The sequence below is a fragment of the Zootermopsis nevadensis genome, unplaced genomic scaffold (genome assembly GCF_977971745.1).
Source record: "Zootermopsis nevadensis isolate Lab colony 2312 unplaced genomic scaffold, Znev_1.0 Znev_ptg000021l, whole genome shotgun sequence".
NCBI lineage: Eukaryota > Metazoa > Arthropoda > Insecta > Blattodea > Termopsidae > Zootermopsis > Zootermopsis nevadensis.
In genome coordinates, this window is record NW_028259153.1 from 61,548 (window position 1) to 86,648 (window position 25,101).

General features: G+C 41.1%; 1 protein-coding gene and 1 pseudogene across 2 annotated transcripts; one reads left to right on the forward strand and one right to left on the reverse strand.

Annotated features, from left to right (window-relative positions):
* Window positions 1–80: 80 nt before the first annotated feature.
* Window positions 81–16,096, reverse strand: LOC147873078 (peroxisomal multifunctional enzyme type 2-like; annotated as a pseudogene). The gene is made up of 18 exons (XR_015536138.1): window positions 15,938–16,096; window positions 15,676–15,759; window positions 15,016–15,153; window positions 14,636–14,788; window positions 14,014–14,158; window positions 13,435–13,562; window positions 13,090–13,206; window positions 12,510–12,709; window positions 12,016–12,076; window positions 11,779–11,942; window positions 10,341–10,459; window positions 9,990–10,162; window positions 9,414–9,590; window positions 8,505–8,666; window positions 5,918–6,059; window positions 5,469–5,564; window positions 4,879–5,041; window positions 81–3,542 (listed from the first exon to the last, which is right to left on the reverse strand). The product of XR_015536138.1 is annotated as a peroxisomal multifunctional enzyme type 2-like (transcript).
* Window positions 16,097–16,295: 199 nt separating this feature from the next.
* LOC147873079 (uncharacterized) lies at window positions 16,296–20,673 on the forward strand. Its single transcript, XM_087352820.1, has 2 exons — window positions 16,296–18,107; window positions 19,978–20,673. Exon 2 carries the CDS (start codon window positions 20,046–20,048, stop codon window positions 20,472–20,474), a length of 429 nt encoding a protein of 142 aa, XP_087208946.1. The 5' UTR covers window positions 16,296–18,107; window positions 19,978–20,045; the 3' UTR covers window positions 20,475–20,673.
* Window positions 20,674–25,101: the final 4,428 nt, after the last annotated feature.

A 25,101-nucleotide genomic window follows, 5' to 3' on the forward strand; every position in this document is an offset into this window, starting at 1 on the left:
CCCTCCCGGTAACCCACAATTATTTTTAGAGGGCCGAAATCAGAAATCAGAAATCGTTTGAGTCCTGAGTCCTGCCCTCGTTTTATATTTAGAACTTAATACTACTGTAAGAATTAAGAATTAATACTACTGTAAGAATCCGCTGGGTCTCGAACTGCCGATGTCGTACTCCGCACGCCAGCACGCTATCCATTCGGCTACCAGGCTCCTACAAGATTACGATTCTGGATCTTCCTGATATATCGATGCCCTGCAATTTCCCGCCAATACGTAGTTTACTGGGTTCGCTACTAGAATTCGCTGTAGTCAAGTTCGCGCAGAGATAGAGTTGGTAAAATTTGTTGCGTGAATCTAGTCTTCGGAGTGTTGGAGGTGCTGTAAGATTATGTGTGCGAACAGCGATCTAGGTGGGCTGTCATCAGGTTACGGAATGATAGGGTGTTCTCGTTTAACGGTTGAGGTTATGTGTCGATGATTCCCGAGGAATCAAATAAATAAACGCCATGAGGCGTTTACGGCATTGATAAGTGACATTTATATACTCAGAAGTGTGTGTGGTGTGCCCCCCTCCCCAAGAACAAAAGTACATGTTCAATCAACTGCGTCATCAGAATGCTGTTTATTTTTGCATTTGTGTTAGTTAAAAGTGAATGCATTTTGTCTTTCTGGGAATAGCTGAGAGAAGAAGCTTAATTGATCCTTGGGATTTTACTCGGGGAAAAGCTGTCTGTCACCTGACCAGCCTACTGCTTGCCAGGAAATCAGTGGAGTATGTTCAGTACACTTGGCAGGCTCACTTCATATCGCAACAGAAACCTGACCTGCCTACTGCTTGCTCAATTTATTTTTATGTTTTGCCGTATCACAATGTTGTTGCACATTAAATCCCTTACCAGCTGTAACATTAACTTCACAAAGTTTACAGAACAGAATTGTTCCATCAGAACTAAAATATTCCTCACCGAAATCTTTAATGAAAGCTCTTAACTTTGCACTTTCAGAACACCACTTTTGGCATCTGAACTAAATGAAGGATTCACTGTAAATGCCCGAGAAATGTAGTTTCAAGTAAGAATTTCATACCCAAAATATGAATTTTATCCTCAAAATATAACCAAAATGATCCTAACCATGAATCACCAGTATTGTTCCCAACAAACTGTGGTCAACCAGTGTCCTTGAAGATCTAAACATGATTTTGTGATTGTAAATAAAATTTTCATGAAGCAGAGTCCTTGAGAAGCTAATAGTAGATCATACAGTAAAGACTGCACCAAACCCTTAATTTAGTATGACTCCTTCTTGTTCCTGTACGAACAAATATCTTTGAACAGAATGAGCAGTTGATTGATCCACTGGTTGCTTAGCCGCCTGACTGTGATTAAGAGATCAAGTGGCTAAAAGGGTGAATGAACTGACTAATTGATTCGTAGGCTATTTAATAATTATATTTCAACCGTACAAATTACTTAATACTAAATGGGATTAGGATTATTGTGAATGGAGGATCCAAGACATGAAATTGTAATCTGAACAAAATTAAACAAACAGCGATGCAAATACATAGTAATTAAATGGCTAATTTGAAGGAAAAAAAACATGCACAAACAATATTGATTATATAACTATCCACTGCTAATACTAAAGTGCCACTACATTCCTTGGGCAACACCAACCACCCACTGGTTTCTTGATTTGAACACTTTCCCAAAAAAACAGCACAATTCATGAAGCTCCTCATTATGTAATTTTCTCTCGCTGCCTGTATGTTTCTCTTAGTTACATGTATTCTGCTCATCACAGACATCAGTGCAAGACACCAAGTTTAACACCCACACAAAACAGCAGGTGAAATAAGTAGCCATTATTATCTGTAATTAAGAACTTTTCCAAAAGCAGGAACTTTGAACAATGAAGCATGAACTGGCCTTCAACCTAATAGAGGAAATAAATGTCTTAAATATACTGTCTCTTAGTATAACGATATTGCACAGTTCAGTATCACCTCACAATTGAATAAATATAGTCATTTCTTTCACTCTGATGTTGGAAACATACATGGCACCTATCACACCGTGCAAAGACGTCCATTCGACACAGCCCACACTGACAGGTTAATATTTCCCACTTATAGGACCACAGTTCCCTTGTTCTGTAGTGTCCTCTGTATCAATGAAACATTATGTCCATGTGACCATGCACTCTTTCTCCTACACAGTAACAATTCTAAGGCCATGTGATATCCCCAATTTCATCATGATCATGTAGTGACTGCTTACCATAATATACTACCAACATAATAAACACAAGGAAGCAGCAATTACCTGGCATGTCACAGCATTAGTGGGGGAGCCTACACAGACAAGACATGCAACATAAATCACATGCGTTGCGCATATGCGCATGCCAATCCAAATGTTCTTGGATCAGCACACAGGACTAAAACACAATTCTAACACACATGAAGAATCACAGCAAGGTGAAAAATCACTAACACACTGTCTGACCGGTATTCTACACTACTGTGAATGAAACAGTGATCCACAGAGCAATAAAATTAATTTAGTGTCCTACAAAACAACTCATTACAAAGATGGTTGCCTGCGACGTTGCACAAACTGATTTTTACATTAAATGGTGCAACAACCTGCAAGACAGCCACCTCCATATTCACTATCATAAGAACCTCAAAACTCAATTCAGTAATGGCAGATGACAAAGTTAAAATGAACAGAAGATCAAGAGAACTGAAATGGTAGATATTCACAACAAATTTCACAAAAACCAGTCAACTGCTGTGTAACTGAATCAGGCTAGATGGACATACACATGCAGCGTACTTAATTAATAAGACTGCTTTATAAGTCATTCAAAAACCACTGGATCAACTGGCATATTCTGATACACTATGATCAGATTCAACTGGAAGATCTGAGGAAACTGACAAAAAAAAACCTCTTCAGTCAGGACAGCAAATCCCCTGCTGAGACTTGTGCATAGGACGTAATTCATTTGAGAAACAGGAGTGCTAACACCACACTGCTATAATTTACTGGTAGAATCACTCCTTCCCAAACGAGGATTTGCACAGAATAGTTTTGTCCATGTACTACACAACAATTCAGATCATTTCTTCCTTACGCATAGGATATATTTATTTATGGGGGATTTACACTAGTGACAGACTTCCTTCCTGTTGCTATAAAACAAGTTTGTGTCCCAAATTCCCCAAACCCTATTTCCTTCATGTATTCTAAAACACAGGTAACCCACAAATTTAGCATTCTGTACTTGCTATAGTACATTCTTTTCCAACTGAAACACATTTGCTCATCTTACATTCAGTTCACATATGAATAAAATGGGAAGAACCCTGAGAGAAGGCACAGACAGACCACAGAAATCACGTCCACAACATTCACAATAACACTCACCTGCGAGCTTCTTCGTACTTAATCTGCTGTCGCAAGAACACCGCATTCTTCAGCAGTTCCCGTATGTTACCAAGGTTATCCTCTGCCCCCTCCATAGACTTCACTGCCCTGGAGAACAATACAACTGCTGAAAAAACTACACAAAGTTCTGGGAAGGTCTTGTGATTCTCACTTTTCTTCCAAATCATATATATATAGATAGATAGACACACGCACACACACCATATTTGGCGACTTTGTGTCAGGACTCAGGATCTTATTCCTTTGCCAGGCAGAAATGTCAAATGAATGAAGGTCTAAAATCACTAAGTTAATTGATTAAATAATAAGCTTTCCTTGTAACATAAAGAAATTACACTTCACATAATTCAAAATGTCAACTAGAAATGAGCAAGATGCTGCTACAAGCCTGTGGAAAAGTATTCACTTGGGAACAAGGTTCCTCTTGAATACTAGTGAACTAACAGAATTTCCTTTAAACCTTACCCAACGGCATACTCCACATCGTAGCAACGTCCCTGCAACTCATGATGCAGTCTGGTAACTTCTACCCTCTTCTCCACCATCAGGGGGCAGTGCTTTGCAATGTTATGTATATAAGTTCAACATAAACAACTCAATCCATGTTTGACACGTTTTCAAACCTTTTTTAACTTTCATTTCCAATTCCGGGTCTGATGACAGAGACATCGACACGATTCTCAACACAGTTACGTTATATTACCGATAACAAAGCACATCCATATGTGCCTAATAATTATTCCAAATAATCGCATACGAAGTACAGCCGATTAACAAACTACAGTTCTGAGTTACAAAGCATGTTACAAACTATGGAACTTCTAAACTTCCGTGTTTAACAGTGAAGCCAAAACAGTTTCATTTTAACATTGGCAACGGCTGGAACGGTATATTTTATCGTCATTAACTTTTAAATTGGTGACAATGAAGGGAACCGGAACTAATTTTTAAGTGCGGTCATTGCCAGTAGGAGTCGAATTACATGCTTTGTTGCTTGTGAGTTGGCAACGAGTTGGAAGTTTTGATAAAGAAGTGCCATTCCGTTGGGAAAGATTCGAAGTACTCGTGCGTACAACACGTTGGGGAGTGTATAAATTAATATTTCGTTAAAAGTCTTGAAAGAATGAAATTTCTAAGTATTTTTGTTCTCCCAGCCCTAGCTGCTTATGTAGATGGTAATGAGGAAGAAGAAACGGGTGCCAGATTGCTAATTTCGAAACAGATACTGAATAGATATCTGGTTGAAGACATGGACATAGTAGCTGGGATATTTAGATGTCATATTGTTTCAGAAAAATTATCGTCCGGTTGTTTTTGCAGAATAGAAATTTTTACATATCATAGGCCGTTTATGTTACAAGCCAAAGAATATGGAGCATCTCATGATAATATTGTATTTAGTACCCATATAATACCAACATACCTCATAAACTTGTTTGATTATAACACACAACATTCTTTGCAGTACACACTATATAATGTTGGCACAAGTACTGCTCTTGGTGTTAAGCTGAGTGACAGTAGCTTTCACAAAGAGGCCTTCACTTTGGTGGGTGGTCAGCTCAACATCAAGATTGACAGGATCCCTGCAGGGACAAATGTATCTCATGTAGTAGTTGTCAGACCAAGGAAATATGGATACTTCAACTTCACAGCTGCAGAAGTCAACCACAGACCAACAGAGGATGCCTCTGAAGTGAGTTATCACTTGCATGGACCGTGGTCAAAATTTATAGAAATGTTTGTAATTTCCATTGTGCTGGTCCTAAATTATATATTTAGAATGTACAGGAAGCCATTGTAAAATAATGAGCATAAAACACAAATTCTTCAGATTGATAAAATGATTTTCATTTTGAAACATTTAAATATTACTTGGAAAATCCATCTATGGACACCATACTTGTTTCTGTCTGCTTCTCTGATATTCAAAGCTCATAATTAAAATGAACTGAGGACTGAATATAGCTAACATCAAAGCTAAAATTGAATATTAATCTCCAAACTTCTTACAAGTCTTCCAAGTGGTGTTCCTCAGGTTTCACCATCAAATTTCTGCATACATTTCATTTTTCCAGAACTTCTTGACAAATACATATGCCACAAAGCCTGTAATCATGTAAAATTCCTAAGTTTATCTCTTGTTTTGTTTTTTGGGTTTCTGTTAACATCGTCACACACTGCTCCTGTAGGACGCAACAGAAATGCATAACAAGTCTTTCCGTTTCAGCTGCAAGTGGCCGTGACAAGCGAACCCGGCGAGGGTCTCATCATTGCCTTCCGTGACTATGATAAGAAAACCCTGTCTCTCAAATGAGATACAAACCCAAGATCTGCCAGATATGAAGTAGGAGAGTTAACCGCACAGACAAAACATTTAACAGATGAAAGTTTTAAGTTAGTCTGTATAAAATTTACTCTCTAACAGTGCTGTAAATCCATGACAACTGTGTGATACATACTCCAGGTGGCAACAGTATTGCCATCTTTGGTGATGTTGTACTGGAACACACCACCGATCTTCTTGGCACGCTCTGGGTTTGCCGCAACCCGCTTTTTCAGCAAGTCAAACACACCATCCGAATCCAGCGCTGATGTGGATGCCTGCACCAACAATGCAACCTCACATTACAGTTTACAAAGCCACCAACATCATACACCATTTCTGCATGTCTCTAGGAACCTGTTAACTCTCTGGTGATAGAAAACGAAGGTCGAACATTGCCAATACCAAACAGTATCACTAGCTGCAGGACCAAGCCACTTTGGCACAGTTCAAACACATCTGTATTTGTCTAAGATCCAGCTTAATATTTACCTCCCCTTAAATTCTCAGTCTTACTTATGTCCAATTTTTTTAACAGGATTCCCACCAAACTATGCATAATCTTATTTTCATCTTATGAAGAACACATTTAGTCCTTTAGTTCACTATCCTAAGAATCCACTTATTTGATCCTTCAAGATCCCAAATAATATTTGGTTGTTTTCAAACACAATTTAGGTTCTTCACACAAAGAAAGAAACCATATTTTACAACCATACAAAAGTGGAAAAATATGGATATGATGTAACTTGATCTTTAGCATTACTGAGAGTAGTTTCGATGGTTACACACTCTGTAATCAATAATGAGTACTTCCTGAACGTGTTAAATATTTATGAATACTATATTTTTAGCTTAAAAACAAATGCAAAACCATGTTCATATTTTCATTCTATGTTAGGACATGAGATATGCCTCTGAACTACAAATTCCAGTTTTCACTTCCCTCACCTTGGTGGACCTCATCACAGCAGGCATAGTGACTGACTGATGCAACCAGCATACATCAGAGCTACTCACTTGTGTTTCTTCCATGACCTTGAACACAGCTACTGTACTGTACTGTACTGTACATGTTATCAAGACAACCTTACATGTAGGCTAAAGTGCAAAGTCTTTCCTGCCTCCTTGACAGTGACTCAGCTAGTCAAAAAACTTACTGCTTTTACAAAACAAAGGTTCATTATTCTGTTAGACAAAACACACACAAATGGCCATATCATGACTCGGCTCCACCCCCAGCTTCATGCCAAATTTTTTTTCCAAGTCTAAGCCAATTTCTGACCTAATGACATTTTACATAAACAAGTGTAGTGAAACAATGTATTCATGTGACAACTTCTCTTTGTCTCCCACAGTTCACTATTCACAAAGCACTAAGTGAACTGTACAAATCGTGAAGTTTCTTCCTCACTTTGCCCACTGAAGATGCAAATATCCTGAGAAATTGATTTGCAGATATTTACCATAAGCTGGAAATGTAACTAGGAAAGAGAAAACAAAGAAATTCCATAGAGCTTTTGAGTAACCTCTGAAGACCAACTAGGAAATTAAAGAAAATAATTAACCCCTTCAGCCACAGTGAAGGTGCATAATATTCTATCAATCCATTGTTACCTCAAAGAAAACACAACACGTCTCCACGACAACACTAAACTAGTTAATGCTGCTTAGAGAAATAAATTACTGTTTATTCTGAGATCAATATAAAACCCACATTATATATTCTGTGGGCAAAATGCAGAGATAATGACTGTTACAGCAGGTGGTACATACAGTTACAACTCAGCTTTAAAGGGTTAAAATGGATCTTACTGAAGATGTGATACTAGCAATGCTGTAATGTTTGGGATCTTAACAAAAAGGTAACATAACCTTGTCACTGAGAGTAAGAAATTGCTAGGCTGAACAATGCAGGTTATCACAAGATAACAGAATATCAGTTACACTTTATATCGATTATAAACACAACTTGCAATCTGTAGGAACAAACACCACACAGCTCAGGCCTGCCTCATGGACTTATCTTGAACCACTTGAACACAATCCACAACCTAACACCCAGTATTTTAAAGATCCATTTTAATATTACACTCCCATCTATGAGTTGGTCTCTGAAGCCATCTCTTCCCTCAGGTTTTCCACACAAAATTCTGTACTCATTTCATGTCTTGCTCATGCATGCTGTATGCCCTGCCCATCAGAGCTTTCCTATCATTTTACTAAAAATCCAGAATTAAATCTTATATTTGGCTCATTAAACCCACACTAAATTAAACATTCTCCAAAACACAATTACAGAATTTACATCAAAATGTACATTTATATTAAGTAAGCTTTACATGCAAACAACACAGCTCAAATGCTTCGTCTTGTTTAGTAGCAGTGTACTGCATAATCAAATTGCATTTTTCTGTGAGGAACCTGCAATATGTGTGACCTTTTATTTCCACTGCGTAGACATGAAATTTAACACAAAAATTTCATTGGAAAAGCTGAAAGGAAAACAGTACTTGGGAGATCTACACACACACAGACATTACTAAAATGCACCTTAGAGAAATATGATGTGAAGAAATAGATAGACTCAACCAGCTCATGACAGAGCATAAGGGCAGAATTATGTGAACGTGGTGAAAGGCCAGCAGCAACGAAATTTCTCACCAGCAGAACAACCATCATCAAAGATGATCTTGGCCCATCAGTCAGCCACAAAAACGTACCTTGTGCTGCGGGACGGATGCCTCGGTGAGATCGACATATGCGCCAGATATCACCACGCTCCCCGTCTCTTTCACCTTGGTCTGAAAGTGGATACGGTTCCCCTGTTGCCACATGTCAGTCTGTAGTGTCTGCCCAGGGATAACCGGCTTGCTGAACCAAGCCTGTAAACCAGTGACAGTCATCATTTTCTTCATACCCTCACACTCTGATGGCCTGTGTAGTGCAACGATCTAAACCATATTAATGGGGATATCAGGTTGCATCTCAGTCCAGTTTCTGACTATCCTTCTCAGGCTAATCAGAGTTCTCCTCAGTCCCTCCAAAGAACTTCCAGCATAGTAACATGAAAATTAATATTACTGCCCCTTTCCAAATTCATACCCATTCATTATCCTCTCATTCTATCTGATGCTATATAACCTCTGAAAATGAAACACATTCATGAAATAACATCATATTTAACAATCTCTCTGATGGAAAAAAAGTACAAAGAACTTACAAAGCAACAAGATGATAAAATTAAAAAAAAGAGACTGAAATGGTAAAATGTTATGAACAGTCCTCCGGAATTACAACTTAGAAATCTACTATCAAGCCACACCATTGCACCATGCTTCACATGAATATTTTTTTACTTACCATAGGCCTCCCTTAACGTATCCACTGTGAATGGGAGTCACGGTTATGAAGTATTCCAACAGGGATGCGAGAAAATAGGAAAGCATGTGGAAAGAATAAGAAAGTACAATGACTGACATCAACTGAACTGTACATCAGACACGGAAGAGGCAAGTGAAAAATGCTGTGAACACAAACAATCCATAGAACAACAGAAATAGGGTGCTGGAATGTTATCATGAGAATGTGAAAATAGGAAAGCCCCAAAAAGAGATGTTTCTATTACACACCTTTATGGCTTTGAATTTGGTTGGATCATTATCCGCATACTGCTGTAGGACATGGCGGGCTGAGAAGCCCAGCGAACACAGACCGTGCAGGATGGGCCGATCAAATCCACCAAATGCAGCCACATTCGGGTCAATGTGAAGTGGGTTGCGGTCTCCAGACAGTCGGTAGAGTGCAGCCTGCAGGAAATAATGTTGAAGTGAAGAAACATTGACAATTAATTTGTAGGTGTGTTTATGATCTCTCTGCATACTAAATTCTACAGACTTAGCTGCAGTGTTTCATTAGTCATAATTTTCACACACAGCAATAAGTGCAGATTCAAAGCAGTCAGCATTTTCAGTCTACATCAAATAATCTTAAGGATGCACATTTTACAAAGCTCTATCACCACAAATATGTCAAGATCTTAATTAGATTGTGCTTCTTCTCCATATTTCACACGTTAGTACTACTGACAGAAGAAACTAAAAATACATACACAGAATAAGAAAAGTTACATTCACCCCCCCCCCCCCCCCTCAAAGAAAAATAACCAAAGAGCCTCACACGTAACACATGCTTCCCTCTATTCTGACCTGATCAAGAGACGTGTGTTGCTCAACAGACAAATCAGGAATCCGCTTTGGTGGTTCTGCTGTTGGCACATCATAGGGTGAAGTACGCTTGTCTGTAACACCCTTCATTCCAACAGCAAATGTTGTCAGCAGGGACTGTGCCACCTTCTCACCACTTTCATCAAATGTCTCCACTGCAATAATGACAACAGACAGCAACTGAATTTGTATCACCTTGAAGACTAGACTTTTAAACCACTTATATTCCCCCTAGCCTAGACAGATCAAAGAAAAAGAGACACGTTACAACTGCACGAACCAAGTTGACAGAAGTTACAAATGGAATGATCATACTGCACAATTTTATCTCACCTTCCACCAGCACAACAGTCCCGGATCCCTTGTCCAACATATCCACCACCTTGCAGTGCACCTCAAGAGTCCCTTCAACTGTTGATGGGACGCAGAACCTCCAAGTACTGCTCACCATGCAACATCTGGCAACATAGCAGCAACACGATCCTCCTCAGTCAACTCCAATTATGTACTCAATCGTTTCTCATTCCTTTGTGCCTCATCAGCAACCCTAAGGTTCATAATCCAATCAGTCTCTACGTCGAAACCACTGAACTATCTTTAAGTTAGCAGAACTTCTCGAATCCATTTAGTGGAAAGAAAGAAAGAAATACTTTATGATATATCTGCAAAAACAACTGAATACTGTCATTTGTTTACATGACCGAGTGGCATGCCAGTGGGAAGCATCTACACTCTGTGCAGCTCACTGAATCAGTGTGAATTCTATCCTCACTCTCTCTATGGTGCAGGATATTCTTTGAAAAACTGACTGTATACTTGGCTTCTCAAAAAATAGAACACTTTCTTTATAGAAGCCAAAGGTTCATCACTGAGTTCACAAAAGCCTGCCATAAGACTAACCTGAGCCAGCTGAATCCAGTTTGCTCCATAGATTCCTATCTCCCAAAGGTCCATCTTAACGCCATCCCACCTACGCCAATGTCTCACCCACAATCTCCTCCCTTCAGGCCTTCTAACCAATATCTTGTAAACACCCCACCCCTTAACAATGCGTTCCGCATGTCCCGCCCGTCTTATCCTCCTCGATTTAATCGCCCTAACAGTATCAAGTGAGGGGTACAGTCCGTGAAGCTCATAATGCAATTTTCTTCCTGCCTCTTAGGTCGAAATATCCTAAACACTCTGTTCTCAAAGACCCTCAATCTATGTTCCTCCCTCAAAGTGGGAGACCAAGTTTAACACCCATACAGCACAACTTTTGTATCTTTAGTTTTCTTGATGTGAGATGAGAGGACAAAACATTTTGGACTGAATGATAGCAAGCATTCCCCGAGTCCACACCACACTGCTCAATTACAACTTCACTAGCATAGAATACGACCTGAATGATCCTCCGTTGCACTGAACAGAAAAACAACCCACAGCAGTATTATTTTTGCAGAAGCTGGATCTGCTTTCATTCCATGAGGACCAGCAGACTTTTAATTTCTTCCTCACTGCATGTACAGTGAACTAAACAAGTCAAGTGCGATGGAGACTGGCTATTATATTCGTAATAGACAAAGCACAGGCAGTAAAATGTGCCTTGCGTTAAGATATATGGACATGTTCAGCTGCGAAGGCAAGAAATGCACATACAGAGATGAAAACACAGCAAGAAGATTGTGAGGTGGCTCAGGGTTGCATCCGAAGGCAGGCTTCGAAATGACCGATGCTGAACCTTGCGGTTATCCTCAAAAGAGTCTGCTTATCAAGACATAACCTCACTTACCCTGGCAGGATTGAAATCCCTGCCACTGAACACCTCAGCAGTAACACTAGACTCCATCACGGCAGACACGCCTTGCAACACGAGGAACGTCGGCAACGCAGAGAAGTCTGCGTGCCCTTCATACAGGAATCTCAGGTCACTTGGGTTGGTCACAGTGCTACCAACTGCAATAAAACAAACACATTACTTGTCTGTCACACTGTCACAAACACACGCACATAATGGCACATTACTCACCTCCCAGTGCATACAGGATCAGGTCACGAGGAGTGTATTGGAACTTTGTCACAACACTCTTCTGGAAAGGAAATCAGGACCTTAAACCATGTTCACAGAATAAGTGTCACCAAGAAGACAAAAGAAGTTCAAGTCTGCACAAACATTAGCCACCATCAATACTTGGATGGCAGCACCAGCCATTGCCAAAACTAATGTACACCTCATTTAACAAAATACTGGACCTCCAGTGGCGTAAGCCACAATGAAGCAGTCAGCTTCTTCCAACACCATACGCAAGAAACACACAACTGAAGTAACGTAAACCACGTACTACAATTATGGCGACGGGCTAAAATCCTGTACACAATAAACAAAATTAATTCTGCTCATTCATACGTCTTATACTACACTCCCTCTATACACCTCCACTGGATGGTGCTTAGACACAGGTGTAACTTGAATAATTACTATCTGAAAGCATATGCAAAAAACTACATCGAGTCATAACTCACGCCATCAGAAGAAAGCCCAGAGTTCGACTTCATCTGCTCCAGAACGGTCATCAGGGTACCAGATGCCTCCTGGATGGACTCCAATTTAACGGCAGTAGACATATCTGTCACCTTGCCCCAGTTCTCACGAACAGCCTCTGGCGTCACCAGCTCATTCATCTGTGCACGCAGCAGGCCACCCGGTGAACGCACCAGATAACCTGAAGGTTGTCAGACAAGAACGCATCCTGATGGAAAGTTCTGCCGACACTCAGCACGGGAGGTAAACGGTTCTCTGCTTGTCTATCATTACTGCGCTTCATGGCTATTCCAAGCTGTCTCACTGAAATCAGGACCCTTGAAACATGAATCCGGTCATTCTACCGCTGTTGACACATCTACGGAAGTCCACATGCAGATTCTGCGACTTATCTACGATTGTGATTTGCAGTGAAAAAATCATTTCTGCATTTCACTGAAAGAGCAACAACAGACCCAACCTTCATGACCCTAATGAAATGCAGTCCTGTTTTGGACGGCATCACATGACTCAGAACCAGGCATCGAGCATATTCCGAACAGGGGTGCCACTGACACTTACATTTTCCTGCCCAGCCAGCAGCAGACTCGATGATGGAGCCAGTCTCCTCACAGGATTCGTGACACAGCCACGCGACGACTGGCGCAATCAGCTCTGGGCGCAGCTGCGCAAAGAAATCTGTGCAACAAACAAGTGACTTATCAGTATCACATTAGTGTTTATAATCATGAGACAATATTAAAAACTGCTGATAACAGATCTCCAAAACATGAACTATTTATTACAACTGATAATATGACAAAAGGGTGAATATACTTCCAAAATGCACTGTTTGCATCATTTTGATGTTCATTTATTGTAAACAGAAGTGACACACTGTCAGGCTTTAGTATCAGCAGCACCCACCAGGTGGCAGGATGTCTTCAGTAAGCCGGGATGCCGCAGTTGGCACAATCACATTGCAGTGGATGTTGTCCTTCCTGCCCTCTATCGCTAACGTATTGTTCAGACCAACCAGCCCCATCTTGGCAGCACTGCAACCATAAAAAAAACATACATGGACTCTTCCCAAGAAATGCATAAAGCGGCCATCACTCACACCAACTTTCTTATTTGAGAACAACTTTTCAGCCGCACGAATTACACAGTCCTGAAAGGAAGAGCGATGGTGAATGACGAACTGGAGAGGATGTAGAAGTGACCCTCGGTTATATAACACACTAACCCAGCATCTGTCTTGAGGAACTGTGGGGGAAAACAGTTTCTACCATTTCTGGCAACCAAAGACAAACTTTTATTTTTATAAATAACCAGAATGTTAAATCAATATTTCATAGGCGGGGGGAGGGGTGTATTGTAATTAATACTTTTAAATCCCAAAGATATTCAAAGCAGAACAGATTAATGTCCAAGATATCACGCACACATTATACAAATGATCAATCCTATGAAAGATAAATATACTAAAGTGTCACTAACACCGACCTGTAGTTTGCCTGCCCAAAGTTCCCATATAGACCAGAATTGGAGGATGTCACAATGACACGTCCATACTTTTGTTTACGGAAGTGAGGCCACGCGGCTCGAGTTGCCTTGAAAGCACCTGTTAGGTGTACGTCCTGAATTAAGCCTGCAACAGTAACAAATGATCATTAAACCTCAACAGCACTAGTAACTAGACAAAAAAGCATGCAAAACCATCCCTGAACTCAAGAAATCTACCATAGTCCCTTTTCTTTTGGCCTCCTATACAAAATCAACAACAGACAAAACAGCTCGGCATAGCAGACAGTATTTGTCAAGGTTTTCCTCAGCCTCTCTAGGCAAATGCCATGGACAGTCTCTTGAAACTGGTCAGAACCACAATGAGAATAGACGCTTGTGAATTTTAACTCTTTCAGAATTAGTCTCTGCAGAAAAATGATATTCCAATTTCACTGAACTATCAGACTTTAAGGTAAAATGGCCCCTGGGACAGCTACATAATATCCAGTCACTGGCGCTCTTAGTTTTCTGACTGCCTGACTGACTGTAGCAGTCCAAATACACTGAAAGTACCCCACAATCTGATATTATGGCCAAGAATAAGATTTAATCTCAAACATACTCCAGTCTGCGTCACTAATCCTGGAGAATGACTTGTCCCACAGGATGCCAGCATTGTTCACTACCACATCTACTCGTCCAAACTCTTCCAGAGCCGTCTGTATAATCTTCTCTCCATTCACCACACAATCATAGTTGGCTACAGCCTTGCCACCTACCAGAAACAAAACAATCTACGATACACATGCAATCCCGCGGTGCTGCGACTTCACCGTAAAACAGAAGTTGGAAAGGAAAGGGAATCAGACGGAGGTGGTAGAGGGGGACACAAGGAAGCAGTTTGTAAGAAGGAAGGAGAAAGAGAAGAGGTGAGAGGACAAAGAAGAAACTTACATGCAAATGCAGTAGCAGCCAACAAGCATCATAATGCACTAAACCCACCTTTGTGCCGGATCTCTTCTACAACACTGTCTGCTGCACTGCTACTCTTCCCATCGCCATGGCGACCACCACCAAGGTCATTCACCACAACTGATGCTCCACGCTCTGCAAACAGCAGGGCATATGCTTTACCCAGGCCTGAAACATAAAGTCATGGCTGGTCAGAATTATGAGGAACTGGCACACAAGAAATGATAAGTGGGTGAAACGACACACAGAACTGTTCATTGCAAGAAGTTGTAAGCAAATGCCATGATTAATACGATTATGAGACAATGGAAACAGACAAATGATAAAAGAGAAGGGTATTAACTCACCTCTGCAGTGCACACATCACATGGCATGTGGAGTCTCATCATACTTTAATATTATCATGACAACTTTTATCCATGGAAATGGACACACACAAACTGGTACAATTAAAACTGGAAACATACTGTTGTAGCAGCCCACACCCTTCAATTTCATATTTTTGTCTTAACAAATGAGGGAAAGAACTATATTTTTTTTGTACAATATAGTCATTAATGAAGCTGAAACCGCGAAGACAAGAACGATAACCTAAAATAATTTCGACAAGAATTAAATATTTCCGAAAGAAAGTCTTGCATACTAAAAAAGCGATCAGGCACAAACATTATTTTCGTGTACGATAATCACCTGCACCAGCTCCTATAACTACAACCACTCGGCCATCGAATCGCAGATCTGTCATGCTTAATAGGGCCCTACAGAAGTCCGAACCTGAAACAAGACTAAGTTACGTGACCAAACACACGGATAAGGTAGTACAAGTGCAAGATTAACCAGTACTTCGTACCTTGTTTACTTTCGTGTGTATAACTGCGAAGTCATCGTCAAGAAATAATGTAACCGTTAAAATTATAATACAACGCACAAATTGCTAAATCTTACTACGTACGATAAATCCGCCGCTGTCTAGTCGTAGACTCCAAGACACAATCCACTACCACGAGATCATCACAGTTTGTGTGCTTGTGTTTTCAGACCTTCGCATCAGATACGGCCAGTCTGCTGTCTGACATAACTGCAAAACCTCTGTACAAGAGATATGTACTGTACTTCAAAACAGGTTACGAAAGTGATCGACGCAATTTCGCTAGTCATTCTTTCCCATATCGATATATTTAGATTAATGCAGTGCTACCAATAGTATCAGTAGATCTAGCCCCGCGCGAAAATGTTCGAAAGCAACAAATGGCATTTTACCTGTCTGAATGTAGAGTTCCCAAATTGAGATATTTCCTTGCCCTACTTTCACATTTTATACCTTGTATCATAATATCCCATAGAAACTGTACTTACTGTTTTTATCTTTCTTAACTCATGTCACAGTTTTCCTGCCTATGTTATTAATACAGAAAAGAAACAAGACTAACTCAAAAGCATGAAGTAACAAGGGGAATATGCTTACTGCCTTCATCACCAGAGAGATCGCCTAATAATGGTGTCAATTTATATTACACTACACTGCGCAATATCCCACAACGTTGTCATCTTCACACTCTTTTCCCATGAGCATCTGCTCTACACAAGGAAGTTAAATCAGCAACTAGGATGTGTCTTACTGAAGAACATTAGGAAAGAGCATGCAAATTGCAACAATGAAAATTTAATGTGATACTGAAAGCTGAATAAAGCTAAAGCAGTGTTAAATGTATTTTTTATAAATTACTATGATATTTTAATGTCCCCAGTCCAAGACTGTGGGATTTCATGTCAGTGACAACTTCAGATCAATTTATAAGATGTCACTAGCAAGATGGGATGTCTTAAAATTCAAGGTCGTGCAGACACATGTTCATGAATTTCTTATCTCATACCATCACACTGACAGTCCCGAGTTTCAGGCACACAAAGTTACAGCATAACAAAAGCATGCGAGTCACAGTAAGAATTGAGGTTCTCACAGTGGCGAGTACGAATATGACTCGTTTTCTGTGTTGTAATGCTACAACCCAGAAGGCAGCCATCTTCATGTGACTCACAATTTATTTAACGATGCTGTCACTAGCTGAGACTATATAATGTCGAGTGAGAGGATGATAGTAAACAGAGAATTGGAAAACATGTGGACAGAAGTGATCATGGCCTAATTTAAGGAACTATCCAAGCATTTTCTGGAGGGATTGAGGAAAACCACAACAAGCCTTCGTCACGATAGCCAGTCTGCAGGCCAAGATCTGAACCCAGGACCTGCCAAACATGTAGCAGGAGTACTAACCATTCAACTATGATGTTTTGTGTGATTCACAAGATACAAACAATTTTATTACACATAATCAACTGGTTACCGTAGTAAACCGACGTTTCGGGAACAAACTCTGTCCCCATCTTCAGGGTTTGTTCCCGAAACGTCGGTTTTACGTGGGCAAGGAACTGAGACAATTGTCTGGATGTCGGATCTCGCGTGGTGGCAGATTTTGAGCAACTTCAATTCTATCTCCGATAATGACAATGACTTCGTGGATTCAAACTTGTTACCCTAAAATATGAAGCCAGCGAATGTGAACATTTGCCAAGTGAACTCTGAAAACCAGAGATGAGCTAAATGTGGAGCGGAGAATTTCCCGAAGCGATGCCTACCGACGCCAGTTCGCGTTCAGTTTCATCAAAATCCGTTCAGCGCTGTTGAGGGCAGCAACCCGAAAGTTCGCTACGCGGGGCATTCTCCTCCTGAGCCAGCTTTATCCACACAACCTACTTCCCTCGCCGGCCCGCGGTAAATTCGAGTAAAGATTCCTGTTAGTCCCCGGGTCTGGATTAATCGAGCAGGGCGAGTTATTAAGCGAACGACCAACATTCCGTAATTCTTTGGCTGGCCCAGCCCTCGCACAACGCCGAAGGCCAGATCACAAATAGCGGTCAAGGTCAGGGAACCGTCTCCATGGAAACAACCGACAGTCGGAGAGACCCAGAAAAACGACTGGCGGCATTTCTCAGGAACTACAAGAAAGGAATTAGCACGTCTCTCGAGCAGCTGACAGTTGCCTACACTTCCACGAAGGATCATCACCGCATTCCCCAGAAGCTGAGGTCCGAACTCCATCCGAATTAAATTCAGACACTGTGTAAGTTCCACGTATTGAGATTAAGCAGATGTAACATGAGAGCGCCCTCACAGCTCGCAACTCTGCCTCCTGTGATAACAGTTTCCTTATGATGTCATCGCCTGTAACGAGATCACGTGTGAGGTCGCACTCATAAAGAGAATGACATCAGGCCACCTTCTTCGATATTATACATAAACTTCATGATCCCAGGGCGCGTGAACTTGATCTTGTCTTGAGACTGAATAAAACTCTTCATATTATTATCTACAAACTGACAACCTTCAGCTATTTCAATCTGCCCGCCAATCCTACGAAATACTACCAACGTCTGAGGAAGCCGATTACCAACTTTACCTCAGGCACTTCCAAGCGTTTTACAACTGCACGACGCACCTTCACATTCTCCCGCCCGCAGTTCACAATCTTCTGTTTCCCGTCTCCTCTCTAACAACGAATGTTTCCTACTGTTTTGTATGGGTGTGAAACCCGGTCTTTCACTTCAAGCGAAAACACAGACTCGGGGTGTCTGAGAAGAGAGCGCTGAGGGTAATATCTGGACCCGAGACGGATGAAGTGACAAGAGCGAGGAGGAAACTGCGTTATAAGGAGATAGGAATTTCGTTCAGAATTTGACTAGCCGACCGACCGAGGGCTGAAGATGGACTCTGCTCCATGCAGCTCGTTCTGGTCAGACTTTTACATCGCCAAGGATGCTGCAATCAATAGGCGTTCGGTGTAACCCAGTTATCGGCAACGTAGTCTGAAATCGGTTGTCAGCTTTACTGCGGGGCGTGGTGGCAACTTAACTTTCACAGAATACATTTTTATACGCCAAGGAACGGGGTCCTGCTCGATGCCTGACAGTCACGAAATTTGCAGGACTCATAAGTTCACTGTCGCTTTCATAAATGCCAGACTTAACCCTCTAAATCCCAAAGCTCGCCTAATTAGACAAAAGTGGTTAGTTGTTTGCGTTTTTATAATACAATATAACGTCTTCTAGACTTAAACACGTCATGCAATGAATGGATTATTACCAGGTTTTTGCGATCTACTTCCCTAGAAACTGCACCAGCGTCTGACATGAGATATTTTCTCAACTCTTCTCTTATCTCGCCTCCTGCTCGAGATAAGGAGTGCGTGTTTGGTGGCGTTGTTTCCACGTCATTACTGAAGTGATAGAAAGTTTTTCCAGATTTTTACTAGGAATCCATCGCATAACAGGCGACTAATATCAAATCATCACATGTCTCCGGCAAAATGTTTATGTGTGTATAAAACACTCAAAATACTTGGCAAATCAACCCAAATGCATTTTCCGATACCCTTCCGGCACGACAAAGGCGATAATTGAATGTCTGTTCAGTTACGTTATTCTTTGCAACTTCATCAGATACGCGTCGAGACCCGATGCTTCGCCTGAAAGTTAGAAATGGTTCCCGGAAGGCACTCAGGACCCGGAAGATTAAAGTTATTTCCAATAATCACCTTCTTTGCCATACGCACCGACGTCGACCGCAATAAACTTGTAATTAGCGTCCACGATGGCTAAAAGAACGATAGAAAAGAAAGCTTTGTAGTTGAAAGAGATTGGCTCCAACGGCGTTCGGAAAATTCCATTTTATCCAAAATTCGTTTGAAATGCGTTGAAACTCTCGTTGCGTAGGTTCAGGCATGAGTTGAGGTACCAACTTGTTTCTTAGACACCTAAGAACCTCTTTCACGATTGGTGAAATATGACGCGCTGATATACGGTAAGCAAACGATAGTGAAGCGTAACTTTCGCCAGTCGCCATAAATCTGAAGGGAAAAAATTGTCAATCACTCAATAAGTGATATCGTACACAAAGAACACGCACACGAAAATGGGCGTATTTTCTCATTTCAGATGGAGACTGTAGAAAACGCTGGAAGTATATACGGGATTCATACAATCGATTTAAACGCAAAAGAAAAATGTCAACCGGATCAGCTGCACCACCGAAAAATTCTAAGTGGGATTTTTTCAAGAGACTCCAATTCTTAGAACCGGTTTCAACAGAAAGACCTACTGCATCTAATGTTGAGTCAGATTCAGCGGCAAACGCACAGTTTGAGACTCGGACTGAAAACAGCGAAGGTTGTCCAGATGAAGCATCGCAGTCCTCTGTACCACAGCCTCCACGACGAAAAAGACGCAACAACAATCATGATGATATTCTTGATAATCTCGTGCAACAGTTAAGTGCCAACACTGATACAGAAATTGAAGACGAAATTGCTTCATTTGGGAACCACGTAAAGGCTCCACGTTTGAAAATACAAGCTAACATTTTAAGTCACTATGAAGTGATTCAGATGGATATGCGAGGAGCAACATGGGCTGTCCAACCCAAGTTCATCTGAGGTATTCTCCTTTAAGAACTGCCTCGACCCCCGAACCAACCAACATCACAGAATGAAGACAATTGTCATTACATTTGTGACATAATTAGTAATAATACAATATAAGAAACTTAACCGTAACGTGAGCGACAGTTTTTGTTGTTTGTATGTTTTTCCTATTAAACTCAGTGCGTAACCAAACTGCTTTTGATTCAATCTGAAATAACTCCTGAAACTTTCTTCTTCTAATGATAAATGATTCTTTATTAACAGACAGAAAGACCCTTCTTCGCGTCTGGTTTTGAATATTGAACTCGTAGGTTTTCTTTCTTTCTTTCTTTCTTTCTTTCGCAACAAATAACACAGCAACACATCTTCTTCTTCTTCTTCTTCGAGTAACCTTTTTAGAAGCATTTTTATACTCATTTTTCACAGAATATGTGCACGCGTCTCAACAAAACAAACACTTTGCCGCATGTCTCGGTCGTCACCTCAAAAGTGAGTGGCGGGAAGCTGCGATGAGTCCGTCTCTGTCGCGTGCAGCCAAATTGTACCTTAAGAAGACCCCATAAATATAACTGCAGGTGGTACATATAGTTACCACTGTGCTTCAAAGAGTTAAATGCATCTAAAAATATTTGAGACACAACCTGCAGTTTAACATTCCGTGATAAGAGAACTTTTCCATCACAGTGATCGTGTCGACAGCCATAAAATGCAGACGTCCTCTTCAGGAAATTCTGCCACGAGCTCTCGTACCGGATCCTGCCTGAAGCAAGAAATCGCCGCGTGAACCAATTACTTAGGTCACGGCCAGCGGAAATCAGGCAGAGCCGTGCGTGAGACGCGTACACGTGATTATCTTTTTACAATTCAACGGATTACACAGCGTCGAATGAGAGGAAGACAATGAATAATGAATTAGAAAGGATGTGGAAGGAAGCGGTCGTGGCCTAATTTACGGTACCATCCCGGAATTTGCCTGAAGGGGCTGAGATAGCCGGGCTCTGAGCCGAGATTTTAACCCGGGACCTGCCGAACACGAAGCAGGCCTTTAACAGAACCCCGAGGATCAACAGAATCCTCCGTCTGTCCTAGTGCCAAGCCACACGGATCCAGTCCACGTACCTCAATGGTATCCCCCATCTCCTTCTTGATCTTGCAAGTTGTCACTTTGCCAGAAACATCCTTGCTGTAAGTGAGATTTCAGCTTCTCACAGCGGCAAGTAATCTAGTAGAAACTGGCCGACGTTTCAGAGGTGCTTATTACCTACCATCATCAGGGCGATGAGTGCCCAATGATGCAGGAAGTAAGCACCTCTGAAACGTCGGTCAGTTTCTAGCCATCTTTGTCAAGGTAGAACTGACCTTTGTCAAAGTTATTTCTACAGACGCTGACGAAAACTGTCGCTCTGCTGCTGTAGCCATGTTTTCCCGACTCAAGGGGTTGTTTTCGAGGGTCGCGATGTGTCGACTTAGGGCGTCTACATGCTGGATAGACTATCCTGGGCGGAAATCGAACTCCGCTAATCTGAGAGACCATCTCATTAACCGGGAGTTGGTGTCTGAGAATTTCTTTACATAAACCCAAAGACTACAATCACGCAACAAATTTTACCCACTTCTGTCTTCTTTTCTCTCTCTCTCTCTGCGAACTTGGCCACAACGAATTCTAGTAACGAACCCAATAAACTACGTATTCAGCGGGAGAAGGGCATCGGAATAACAGGTCGATCCAGAATCCTAATCTACCACACGCTTCGTAGCCGAATGGGTTACGTAGGAGGACGACGTCGGCAGTTCGAGACCCAGCGGATTCTTACGGTAGTATTAAGTTCTAGAAATAAAAGGAGGGCAGAAACGGGTTTGGTTTTGTATGCTTTACCTTCCCGATTTCTGCCCGCTAAAAAATTGGATAGATCGTTCTAAATGGCGTGAAAGTCGAAAGTAACTAAAAATTCTTGAAATATTCCGAAAAAAATTTGAAGTAGACATTGCTGCAGAGCTCGACCGTCCATGTACGACGCACCGTTGGACTTGCCTTAAAAATAAATAAACATCACGTACAAGCAGCTTAAAGTGTCTCGTTTGTGTGCGGTGTGCGGTAGTTGGCTGCCTGTTTTCTGAGTCAAAGTCACACGGTGCGTGATACTGGCTGGTCACGTTCTGAGGCTAACTTCTTCGGTGCGTGCTACTTTCCGCGTTCCCTGACAGCACAAGTCCCTCGGCGATACCGACTACATAAGAATAAAATTAAGAATATATATACGCATGTGTATATAAATATGCATATATATATATATATATATATATATATATATATTTGAGAGAATAAGAAATTTTGGTAGAATCAAAAAAGAGTAAAAACATAATATAATAAGAAATCACACAAAGTACGTCGCCGTGGCTTCTGTGTGTGCGCGCGAGTGCGGTGCATGCTACTTGGTCGGTCGCGTTCTGAGGCAAAGTCAGACGGCGCCGATACCGACTTGGTAAGAATAAAAAATAACAATATATATATATATATATATATATATATATATAAGTGTTAGTGCGCTGTCACGGGGAGGCTGCCCGTGCCTCTGGCGGCAGATTGCTAGAGGACAACTGCGTCTCTATCTCAACCTCACCCTCCCCTTCCAACTCACGTGACATGTGACGGACGACCTTGACATCATCACAAGGAAACTCAGACAATGATTACGAGAGAAATGCATCTGGGGCAATGACAGAACATCATTTAGAAGTGGTGGAATGATGACTGTAGGTGCTAAGGAGCTAGTTATTATGAGAAACTGGCAGGGTGCTGGGGCCACCAACCTGGTCGCAAATACTTTGAGTGGACGTGGGGATTCCCCACTAAGTAAAGGAGAGCCCACCTAAATGTTTTACCTTGAGGAAACATCTCTCCATGACACCAGCAGCAGCAATCTCAATGTAACAAGTAGAAACAGAACAAAATAAAGAGAGCAATTCTACAAAAACATTTCTTTTGTATCTGACATTACGTCATTAAACAGTTTCACGAGACGCGGTTTTCGTGCACGCTGATTACTGAATTGACGGCAATTTCTGATTGAGGTCACAATGTTTATTAAGATCCCGGGACCCCTTCAACATGATAATCATATGCTGATTGACTACCCAATAACATGACCAATAAAACGTGCAACAAACAAAGCTACGTTCTACCTCCAAGAATCATACGCAAAGGAATCTTCACTCACAGACGGCTCAAACATCTAATATTTTAACAAACATCTGGCAAAAGAGCTGTACCACTTAAAGTCCTCTCCCTTCCATTTCAGCACGGATTCTTACAGTAGTAAGAAGGTCTAGAAATAAAAGGAGGGCAGACACGGGTTTCGTATTGTATGCATTTCCTTCCTGATTTCTGCCCTCTAAAAAATAACTGAGGGTTTTCGTGGGTGCGATATGGGAGCCCAAGATGAGAGGAAGGAGGGGTTATGCAAAAAAATATTTATGAGGGAGCAGCCAAGGTGGTCAACGAACACCAAACAGACATATCATTTCATTTCCAGGTCAACAATCTTTAACCAAACTAAATGGTCAATAACTTCTGCCTGTCTCTCTCTCTCTCTCACACACACAAAAACACAATCTCTACATTCTACACCGAAATCTCTGATATTTTAGAACCCCAAAAGTACAAGTATATATACACACATATTTTCTGTAACTGTGTCTGCGAAATGTGATAAAAATTATATTGAGTGTAGATTATATTAATGGACGATGAAAGAGAATTTGTTTTCACTTTTAATATTTCAAATTGCAGGGACAAGGCGGCAGACATGAATGTTTGTAGATCCGGGATGTCGACTTGTGTCATCGAGAACCTACCGAATGCAAGCGATTACGCCTACAAATACAGAGAGAAATTAATGGAGGAGAAACGTAAAAAAATGTTGAAGGAGAAACGTAACACTCCTTCTGTTGATGTAGCGACGGGTTTGAACCTGGTGTGGTTACATCGTTTCTTACTTTGGTGCGTGGAAAGAGTTAAAGGTTTTCTCTGGATACCTTGACATAGATTCAGTCGGTGGGCGAGGATCTCCGACTCTCATTGAATACACGGAGAGGCCTTAATTGGAGCGGCGCTCGCGGGAGGGCAGCGAAGTCGCTGAGCTGGTGCAATTCTTCACGACACAGTTGTTGTTGTTGTTGTTGAAAATAATGTAGAAAACTAGGAATTGGTGTAGGAGCTACAAAAACATAAAATAAAGAGAAATTTTGTTTGCAGCAAAGAAGGAAAAATTATTTCTTCTCGTTATTTTCTGCTCAAGAAGTTTTATTGAAATTAATTATTTTAAAAACGTTTAATTTTATCTAAAAAAATTACCATTCATCAACACACAGCAGTTTCTCTTTACGTCTTGTATTAAATGAATCCACTTGTGGCGACATGTTTCGAGTTACGAAACCGTCATGATTAAATGTTCTTGCTTCATGAACATCGTTTACAAAAACGTCATTATGAAGGCAACAGACTGTGAATTTTGTATCGATTTCTGATCTACGTGTCTTATTTAAAAAATTGCAAAATTAAATTTGGCCGAGTTGTGCCATGTGCCTGAGGAAGAACCAACTGTAATCGTCTAGCCATGAGGTCGAGCTCGGACTATGA

Coding starts and splice junctions, on each gene's coding strand:
- LOC147873079 (XM_087352820.1), top strand. CDS start 20,046: ATGTCAACCGGATCAGCTGCACCACCGAAAAATTCTAAGTGGGATTTT.